Below are 10,510 nucleotides of genomic sequence, written 5' to 3' on the forward strand. Positions count from 1 at the left end.
TAAAGGTGACATGGGATGCTTTATTCAAGTAACTTACAGGCATATTTAATTTTTAAAAGGCTGCTGAAGGACACAATAAAAGGCGAATTCATTTGAGAGGTTCCTCCCCAGAACCAGCTGCCACTTTGTTTTACAAGCCTTTAAGCACAGGAAGAGGCTCTTCTTCCCCAAGTTCCTCTCTCTCTGTGCCTGTGCTGACATGGAGTGTAATGTTCTTTCAGTCCCCACTGCTGTCAGTAGCTCCAGCAAAAGCAAGCAAGAAACTCTGCAATGCTGCACGTCCCCTCAGGCCAGTGAGGAGGGGTGCTTGGCAGAATCAGGAGAGAGAGAAGCCCTCAGTTTGGGCTTTGTTTCTCACGTGGCTTCCAGGCACTTCACCCACTGGGAAATCAATTCAGTGTCCCTGGGAAGGGGTGGGATCCTCCGTCAAGTTGTGGATATCAATCCATGCTGACCCTGCTGCCATCTCTCCTGAGACTGGTGTCAGACGCCCATTCAGTTTACAATCTTCTCTCTGGCAGACAGGAAGTTAACCTTGCTTGGTTCTTTTCGCTCTCAAAACCCATGGGTTTTACAGAGAGTTTTGCCGCTGTTTTGAGCAGAAGGTAGGCTGAGGGCTGAGCAATTCATCGGGTTTAAAATGATCAAATGCATACAGATACTTCACAATATCTTGTTAAAAAGTCTGTGAAAAGATCTTGCGAATTTGCCTTGACTGATGTAAGGAATACTCAGACCTCTTCAAAATCTACCCCAGTAGGTGTCTTTTTACTAGGAGAAAAGGAGGGGGAAAAGACTGAGTTCAAAAGGTGTACATTTCAATAATTTCCCATAGATTACTGTAAGTTCAAAATACTTATAGTTGCTTTTCCATCCCACTGTGTACAGAACTGTACATGAAAATAAAGATGAAACCACATGAAAATGAATAGCCATTAAACACAAAGAGTTAAAGGACAAATAGGTCCACTGGCTGTCAATATGCCACTTTGAAAACTCCACAGGAAAGCAAGGTGTTGAATGTGCCACCAAAACAGACGAGAGACAAAGAACACCACTATCGAGGCACCATGATTAAAAGCTCCCAGCTACCATGTGACAAATGGGGGTGAAAGAGATGCATGAACATCCAACACGTTCATCCAACTATTTACTATATTCAATAGCTTTCTTGTAGCTATTTGTATAAAGAGATACTTAATTAGCAGAGATGCAGAAGCAGCATCCAGTGGGAAAGAAGCGAGCCAGAGATACTTTGAGTTGTTTTACATAAAAGTGTACTAACTAAAAAGGTAGGTTTACATGGAGATAAAATAAGACAACCTTTCCTGTTACTTATCTACATTACTATACAGTTGGTTACTTCTTGCTAACTATCTGCTGTCTCGCATGTTGTCTGCTCAAACAAACAAATGGGGGTGAAAGAGATGCATGAACATCCAACACGTTCATCCAACTATTTACTATGTTCAATAGCTTTCTTGTAGCTATTTGTATAAAGAGATACTTAATTAGCAGAGATGCGGAAGCAGCATCCAGTGGGAAAGAAGCGAGCCAGAGATACTTTGAGTTGCTTTATATAAAAGTGTACTAACTAAAAAGGTAGGTTTACATGGAGATAAAATAAGACAACCTTTCCTGTTACTTATCTACATTACTATATAGTTGGTTACTTCTTGCTAACTATCTGCTGTCTCGCATGTTGTCTGCTCAAACAAACAGTGTTAACTTTATAACTTCTGATGTACTGCTCACTAACATTTAAGCAATGGCTATCAGACTGACAGATGCGTAGCTCCAAGGGGGCCAAGGGTGCGCGACGCACTGGGCACGCCCCCTGTGGGGGCATGGTGGGGGCGTTCCGGAGCAGGGAGGAAGGTGCATTTGTGTACCGGGCGCTTTTCTCCCTTGCTACACCTCTGCTGACTGACCATAGTTAATCAATAGGTCAACTCATTACAATATCACCTCAGAATCCTGTTTACATACAAACAGATGTTAAATCTTTCATGATTGGTTGTGGCACACACTTGCAAATATCAACATTTCTAAATACCTAGAACTTCACTCAATTATGCAGAATCCTCCACCTTCCTTAACTAGGGCGTGTGTGTGTTTTGGCACTAACTTGACCATTAAGTTTAGTGGTAGAAAGAGAGAATGATGACAACAGTATGCAATTTAGATTAATATTGGAAGTTGGGTGGAGGCAGGATGAACTGCTACCACACATCCTTATTCATGGCTTAAACTCTTCATCCTACCAGCTGTGAAGTCCAGGTTGGGTGTATTGGTCCACCACCAGTGCAGCCAAAGTGAAATGAGTTATGAGGGAGATGGTCTGGAATTACCTTTTGAATCCGGGATTAATGAGGGACTCTCCAGGCATTCTCTTTTTATTTGCCACTTGCCCTGTGCCAGCTCCACCGCGGCCTTTGCGAGGACTCAGTTCTGCTCACATGGGGGAAAAAAAAGAAATGGGTTGAATCAGCTGGGTTTCATTTGCCCATTGTGGTAGGTCGGGAGGAAGAGTGTTGATGGTGGAGCGGGGAGAAGGAGTTCTTGGGGACAAAAATCTGACAGTTGTTCTAAAAGTGGCAGTAATAATGTTGCCACTGAAAAAGCCAAGCGGAACTGAACGTTTGCTGTGGTAAACAGAGCCGTCAACTCACAGCTTGCTTATGGTGACCCTGTAAGGTTTTCAAGGTTAGAGATTTTGCAGGTGGTTTGCCATTGCCTGTCTCCGCATGGGCTGATACAGTTCTGAGAGTTACCCCGATAGGCTGCATGTGGAGGAGTGGGGAATCAAACCTGATTCTCCAGATTAGAGTCCACTGCTCTTAGCCACTACACCATGCTGACCCTTGAATGGTTGCTAGGCAAACAGAAAGGCTAGATGTTCTTTGCAAGGATCTTTGGGGTAACTCAAGGGAGGATGTCCTCCCAATGGGACACCATAGCTGCTGTTTGTAATCAGCAAGGAGCTATAGTGCAAACATAGCAGCCCAGTGCATGAAAGGACTGCTTGTTCTTTTTGATACTGGGGGAAGCTCCAAGCATCACAGAAATCATGTGGAAATGGAACCACTGGCACAGACCAAGTAATCCACAAGACAGCAATTAGCCAGAGTTGCTCACTCTGTCATCTCCCAGTCTTTCTAGAGGTGTTGGGAGAAGATGGTCCCTTTCCTTCTGTAGCTTGGACGAGGACTGCCCTCCACCTGTCTGGCATTCTCAAGACATAACTAATGTGTACTTCCCAAATACACGAAATTTACTACCGGTTATCAGCTTTGTATACTGTGAACTTCTACTTTAAAGAGGAGATATAAATATTGGATTTTCTAGGCCTTACACTTAGAACTCTTTGTGCCTGATATTGGATAAAATCTACAATACCAGATGGATTATCCAACTGCACAATGTGATGGACAGACCTTCAGAACTCAGAGCAGTGCCTTGTGTTTCTATTTGTCAAGCTCGAACAAAAATTATGCTTGTTACAATAGAATATAACTTTTCTCGACTGGGAATATGAGTATTTGGGGCGGGGAGTGTGTGTGTGTGCTTAAAACAATACATGGCTCTGTTCTCTCTTGCAAGCCAGTGTGGCGTGGCCTCAGAGAGAAAGTAATTCTCAAAACAGAAAGGATGGAAAATTCACACTGTTACAAAAACTAGATGCTACCTGCATTGACACTGGCTGTAGGCCATCTCTTACCTGAAGTGTAGAGAGACTGGCTTTTCAATGTGTTCTTCTCAGGGCTACTAAGGGGTGAAGGCCCAGCACTAGCAAGGGCATCCACTGCAAAAGGAAGACAAACATGCAAAACGACTTGTTTTCAACAACTTGCAGCTACTTTCAATCTGTACTCCTGAGCTGTGATCTTGGAGGTCAGTAGAAGAGGTAAAAACTGATAATGGAAGTCTATTCTTACCTATGAATCAATTTTTCCCTTGGTAGCCTCACACATCTGAATTTTTTTTAAAAAAGAGGCTTTCCGTCCTATTCAGCTGATTTCCCCCTGTCTTTGCTGATTTTTTTCCCTATCGTCTATTTCACCCTGATAAGGGACCAGTATGACAGTCTGCTCTGGCTCCATAGTTTGGTATATCTCCGAGTACATTCAGAAATTACTAACAACAAGATTTGAAGTAGCTGCTATCCTGTAGTGAATAGGTACAGTGGTCTCCAAGTGATTAGGTAGAAAAGTTAAGCAATACACATATTCCACATTCAAAGGAAGACAGTCAAGAATAAACATTCATAGATCAATTGGGTGCTGTGTGGTTTCCGGGCTGTATGGCCGTGTTCTAGCAGCATTCTCTCCTGACGTTTCGCCTGCATCTGTGGCTGGCATCTTCAGAGGACACAGCCATACAGCCCGGAAACCACACAGCACCCAAGTGATTCCGGCCATGAAAGCCTTCGACAATACATTCATAGATCAAGCTGTAAATTATTTTAATGACAAAATGACTAACTTATGTGGGCAGGCATGCTACTAAACATTTTTGTGAGCTTAGCAATTTATGGATATTGAATTGTAGGGTTGTTGACAAGTGGTAGGATATGTATATTGTTAACTAGACTTATATTGGTTTGATTTTTTATATTTCCATCATACCACACCTAGAAAACCACCAACCCAAGCATGCATGGGGAATCATATCCTGTACATACCAACCCACCCAGCAAGAATGTATAAAACAGTACCTTGTTTTTCCAGCTTTTGCACCTGCTCCACCAAGCCAAATACCAGATCCTGGGCTAGTTTCCTTGCTTCAGAGAGGGAGACTTTGAACAAATCAAAGGTCAACGTTTCTCTGCTGTCTTGGAACTTTAAGGTGGCTTTGCTGTCATGTATAGTTAGTGAAGGAGTCTGATACTCAAAGACTTCTCTGTGGACAAAAGGGAAGTGAAGCAATGCAAAAGACTGTGGCGCTGAACAAGACCCTAGTGCAAATGTAGCTTATCAATATAACCTTCACTGAGCATGTGACATCTATTGATTTACTTACCTGAGTTATAGTCTGCCTTTCTCACTGAAGTTCATGCAAGAGTACATTTCAAGAATGACCAGTGCAATAAAAACCAGTACATACAGCAAAAAATGAAAATAAAACTGGGTTGTAACATTAGAAATCACATTAATCACCCAAAATTTTAGTTGATTACTTGTTGGGCCACTTTTGATCACTGAGGATGGCAACTGAGTCTAATGACAGTTTAATTTGAGGCTATTTTGGTTCAGGTCTGTGAACTCAGGGGAAAATATTAAAGATGGCAAAGACTAACAAAGAACTTTATGGTGCAATCTAAGCAAGGTTACTCTGTTCAGAGTTTGTGGAAGTCACGAGACTGTTCTTTTATTTTTTGGGGGGAGGTGCAGAATCTTCAAAACGTTTTAGGAGATTCCAGTGGAAAGGCCATTGTGTGACTCGCACAGAGGTGTAGCAGGGCATAATGGCACCCAGGGCAAAATGGCGCCCCTGCGCCCCGTGGTAGCTACGCCCCCCTCCACCCTCCTGCACCCTGTGGAAGCTATGCCTCCTCCCACACTCACTTACCAAAAGTGTGGGGGCGATTTTCCTGGATGTCACTATTATAGCTATACCACTGGACTCGCATCTTCCCTTCTCACCTGAAAACAGGGTGGAGTTGCTAACAGGATTTCAAATGGGGAATCATATCCAGAACATACATACTAAATGTAATTCCATTCAATGTCTCATTGTAAAGACAGATAATGGTGAACAGGAGAATAAAATCGACATTCTCATTGAATGGGACTGAGTAGTTTTTAATGAGTAGACAGGCTTAATTTTAACCCACTTTCAGTTTCTGAAATAAGGAAAACCTACATCCTGATTGTTGCAGGACACTCACCTGAGTTTAACAACGCTGTCATCACACGCAGAATTCAGTCCATCCTGAGATACCTGGGGGTGTGGAGACAAAAGCAACAACTGCTTAGAGCTAGAAGCGAAAGGAAGCCCAGCCTAGCTAGCCACCCTGAAGAGCCGTAGGGCTGCCACATATTCTGCCCCCTTCCCCTTGAGGCTCACCTGAAGCCTACATTGTTTCTTTTAGACACCAAGCCAAAACATTTCTGTCCACCCAACCCAGTCTTTTAATTAAGGATTTGAATTCCTTAATGCTATTTTAGCCTGGAAACTGTCATTTTAAGCTGCCTGTGATTTATTCTTATTATCTATGTTTTATGCTGGGCTGTGTCTTTTTTTTAACATGCTGGATATTAATTAATATCTTTTAACGTTTTGTTTTTTGTTTTGTAAGTTGCCCAGGTACATTCCTGGAGTGGCAGCAAAGAAATGTTGTAAATAAATAGATACTAAAATAAAAAACTACAACTAAGTGTATATTTCCATAATTTGTGGACCTGCCTACACATTCCAGTGGGGGCCCGGGTATACAGTCTCTCCCCTCGTCCATGTGCAAGGACTGAAATTTTATTCAGACATGAAATGCAGTAGAACTGGGTACTGATCATGGCTTTAAAATATTTGGCAGCTTCATGGAGGATAGGCCCATTAATAGCTACTAGCCATGGTGACTACAGTGAGCTTTTACATCCAGAGGCAGTAAATCTCTGAATTCCAGAAGGAGGAAGAGGAAGCAGACACAAAAGGCCTTGGCCTCTATTCCCAATCCCTGCTGTTGACCGCTATGTGACTCGACAGACCACTACTCTTGTGCATCTAATTTCATTCCTGTGTCTCCATATTCAAGAGAGAAAATGTAGTATAAAGGTATGTTTTTGCAAACCAGCAAAGTGTGCCAAGGGCAGGGCGGGGTAGGGTGGAACAGGGGAGGGAGATTAAACTGCAGGCCTCCCTTTACTAGGCTAAGTGTTCCAAAACCAGAGGGACTGGTTTTGAGGGTGCTGCCTCAGACACTGGAGTCTGGAAGCTTACCTGTCCGTCCAGCTTGTCCAAAGGAACATCACACCTCCAGAACTCGCAAACATTTGTGACACTAAAACGAGAAAGCTAGAGGTTATCAGGTTCTTACTTCCTCACACACGACACCTGTGACGAAAAAGGCCCAAACAATCTCAGATTCTGTGGGCTTTTCTACCTTTCCCACAGGTTGCTTTGAAACTGACATTTATGCTTCCAAATATTTCACAGGCTGCCTCTGGGAATGACTATCCAACTGAGAGAAGTGTTCACCGTGTTGTAGTTGTATTTTTCAGATCTATTGTTCATATATGCCTGCTTGATTGTTGGTTAATATCTTCCTGAAAGGCCTTTTTCCGGTGCATCTTCACCTTCTGAAGCAGGCAAGGTGGCCTTCTCCAGGGTGAAGTCCCAACTCTGGAGTTACCTTCCAGATTGATGTGAACTGAACCTTTCCTGTACGACTTTAAATTATGATTTTTTTTTACAAAGGGCTTCTTTCCCTCCTTGGACTTTTAGTTGATTTTTCCCTCTCTCCCTTTTTCTGCATACAGCCCTTCCTGCATTCAACAACCTGCTCTGGTTTGTTCCTGCAGTTTGAGTTTCACATAACAGGAGAATGGGGCTAGTGAGAGCCTGCGCACATGGGAATTCAACACATAGCAGTACTGCCCAGTTTGGCTTTGACTGACTCATGCAGCACCTCAGATTTATTTTCAGAGTTAACACAGTGACTACTGCATTCTCAAACTATAAGGATTTTGCAGTCTTGCCTGAAGGTAGAGTGGTAATAGAGACAGTTGCCAGACTTTGTTAAGGGAGAGAAACCAATGATGGCCTCTCTTGCTAAGAGTTCTGGGATACAACCTAACACTGGTAGAATTTTCAAACTGCACACTTGCTCAGCCTTTAACACACAACATTCTCTTGAACAGGACTCCAGAATGTGGCCTGAGGCATATCTCTCCCATTAATTGATTTCATTTATATCCCACCTTTCTCCTCAGTGGGAACCCAAAGCAGTTTATATAATTCCCCTCTCCCCCATTCTATCCTGACAAGCTTTGACATCAAGCTTTGATGAAAGAATTCTAAGGGTTGAATACATTCAAGTATTGGATCAAATTATGTTTTAACTCTGATGTACGCAGTTTAATATACACTGCGCGCCCAGACCTATTTGCCTCCGAATGGTATCAACTTCTCAAATCAAAAATTTACTCAATCGGTTTATTACTGGAAGATCTCTGTATGCTGACACCCAGAGAGATTTTCCAAACCTTGAAAAGTAGACTTCTAGAACAGGAATATCATATCTTGTTGGGGCAAGCAAATAAATCATGCTCACCCCTCTCTGTCGGAATAATACCCAAACAGGGGCACATAGCCAAATATCTTGAATTATTAACTGAACCCCAACAGAGATGGATTATCACAAGGGCCAGATCCAATACCTTCCCATCGGCCATTATAAAGGGTCATTACTTATCCATACCACTCCAGGACCGGGTTTGTCCACACTGTAAAAATCAAGTGGAGACTCTTGCTCACATTATTCTTGACTGTCCGAGATATGTGGGCATTAGGAATTTCTCTCCCAGGCTGGCCCTAGACAAATCTGAAAGTGACTCTGACTGTTCTGTTGTGGAGCTTCTGTTAAACAACACAGATGTCATGCTCTTGAAAAAAGTAGCAAAATTTCTTTTACAAGTGACAGAACTTTCTAAGTAATGTATATTGCTATATACAGTCTTCCTGCGCTTTGAATGTACTCTTGATTTGTATTTCAAAAATGTCTGGCAATGCTCTAGAACCTATTTTTAAATGCCAAATAAAGGTTGTTGTTGTTGTTGAGTTCTAAGGGACTCAACAGCTTGCATACTGTTTTATGTCATTTCCTTGGAACAGCAACTACGTGTGTACGGTGGAACTTTAGATATGCTTCCTAAAAAATATACCCTATAGTTTTCAGTGGAACCTGCCCCATCAGCGAGCCTAGGACTGCAGTCTTATTTTCTTTCTTCACCTGCCTAATTCAGAATTATTAATTCCCAGTTTTGTTTAGTTGCCAAAAGCCTGCCAAACAATGGTGGGATTCAGCAGGTTCGCGCCACTTCGGCAGAACCAGTTGTTAAAATGGTGCTTGTCAACAAACAGTTGTTAAATTACTTGGATCACACCACCGGAACCGGTTGTTAAATTATTTGAATCCCATCACTGCTACCAAATCTATTTAAGGAAGGAAAATAGGACTTTTCTTTTTCAAAGGTGGCTTATATCTGTTTGGGAGTCCAGTCGTGTGGGCAAGGAGCCCTGCAACCTAATCTTGGAGTTGTAGAATCTGGTTTGGCTTCCTCTGTGAAGCGGGTGAGCTTCCCTGCCAGTGTTTCTTGGTTTCCGGCAAGATGCTGAAAATGATAAGAAGGTTCAGGGTTCTACTGGATCTTTATGGTCCAGCATCCTATTTTCCACTGACTGTGGCCAGCCAAGTGCTGCAGGGAAGCCCATAGAGAGTTAGGGCCACAGTTATTGTTCCCTAGCAACGGGTCCTCAGTGATACACTGCCTCTGACCAGCGAGGATCTATTTAACTAAAATGGCTAGCGCCCGATCTCGAAACCGACCCCCGGAAATGGCTTACGGGGGGAAATGGGACCGGGGGTGGTGGTGGATGGGGGACAAGATTGGGAAGTCTTTCTGCTCTTGCAAATAGCCTCCCCCCGTTTTTCCCTTACTGGAGCCTGGGGACGGAGTTTTCGCTGCAAAAGCAGAGGAACCGCTGTCCTTCATATTGCACGATCCGGACTTTCCCGACCGGAGCCATCAGTCGAGTCCCAAGCGAGAATCGAACAGGCGGTGCGCTGTCTTCGGGGAGGGAGGCGCTGCCTTTGTAAAATCATTCTTAAAGGGGACGCGGCGGTGGCGGTGGCGGCTGAAGCGGGTTTTCCCGTCTGATCTTCCCTCCCTTGCCTCGTTTTGCGAAAAATCAGCTCTATTTCCTGATTTAGCTTCTGCCTCGCAGCTAAAACTCCTAAGGAGGGAAGGAAATTAAAGGCTGCCATCCTCTGCATGCTTACCTGGAAGAATGCCCCGCTTAACATAGCAAGACTTACTTCTGAGTAGACAGATTGCCTTGCATTGGTTTCAGTTTTTTGAAAAAAGTTTAATAATTTGACAATGATTCAAATTTAAGAAACCAACCAGTAAAGGTGATTTAGAGTGGGGGGAAAGAACGAAGACAGTGACTTAAAAATCTTGTGATGGTTTCGTTTCTCTGATCATATTAGATTAGAATGTCACGTTGGGATCCATTTTGCAGTGATTATACTATCGCAGACTTTGGTAGATGTCTTTTCTGCTATGTTTCGTATCTTTCTCCCTATCTGTCAAATATACTGTGAACGTTAATTGTAAAAGTTTGTTCCCCCGCTAGAATTTTTTCAACACCTGTAAACCCCGATTCAAAGCACACTTTGGACTTCTCACACAGTCCTTTTAAAAGGTTGGGTTTCTTTCCCTTTAACGGAGTCTTCCCAGCAAAACAAACCCGCCGGGCCGCCCTCTAGATGGCGCTGCCGCTCGAACGA

General features: G+C 43.2%; 1 protein-coding gene across 2 annotated transcripts; it reads right to left on the reverse strand.

The window, feature by feature from the left end:
- Positions 1 to 9,838, reverse strand: PAXX (PAXX non-homologous end joining factor). Of its 2 annotated transcripts, XM_048513114.1 has the most exons (7): positions 9,659 to 9,834; positions 6,940 to 7,000; positions 5,891 to 5,943; positions 4,718 to 4,902; positions 3,722 to 3,805; positions 2,352 to 2,451; positions 1 to 771 (listed from the first exon to the last, which is right to left on the reverse strand). In XM_048513114.1, the coding sequence occupies exons 1-7, from the start codon at positions 9,745 to 9,747 to the stop codon at positions 732 to 734; spliced, it is 612 nt and encodes a 203-aa protein (XP_048369071.1). In that variant the 5' UTR covers positions 9,748 to 9,834; the 3' UTR covers positions 1 to 731. The 2 variants fall into 2 exon arrangements, with proteins under 2 accessions (XP_048369071.1, XP_048369072.1); XM_048513115.1 differs by lacking the exon at positions 2,352 to 2,451 and having other exon boundaries at positions 9,659 to 9,838.
- Positions 9,839 to 10,510: the final 672 nt, after the last annotated feature.

This window comes from Sphaerodactylus townsendi, linkage group LG12 (genome assembly GCF_021028975.2).
Source record: "Sphaerodactylus townsendi isolate TG3544 linkage group LG12, MPM_Stown_v2.3, whole genome shotgun sequence".
NCBI lineage: Eukaryota > Metazoa > Chordata > Lepidosauria > Squamata > Sphaerodactylidae > Sphaerodactylus > Sphaerodactylus townsendi.

Bases quoted from the DNA above. Each gene is read 5' to 3' on its own strand.
- PAXX (XM_048513114.1), bottom strand. From the start codon at position 9,747: ATGGCTCCGGTCGGGAAAGTCCGGATCGTGCAATATGAAGGACAGCGG. The intron at 5,944-6,939 runs GTAAGCTTCCAG...CCACACCCCCAG, and splicing joins TGGACAAGCTGGACGGACAG to GTATCTCAGGATGGACTGAA. The intron at 2,452-3,721 runs GTAAGAGATGGC...CCATGTGAGCAG, and splicing joins CCAGTCTCTCTACACTTCAG to AACTGAGTCCTCGCAAAGGC.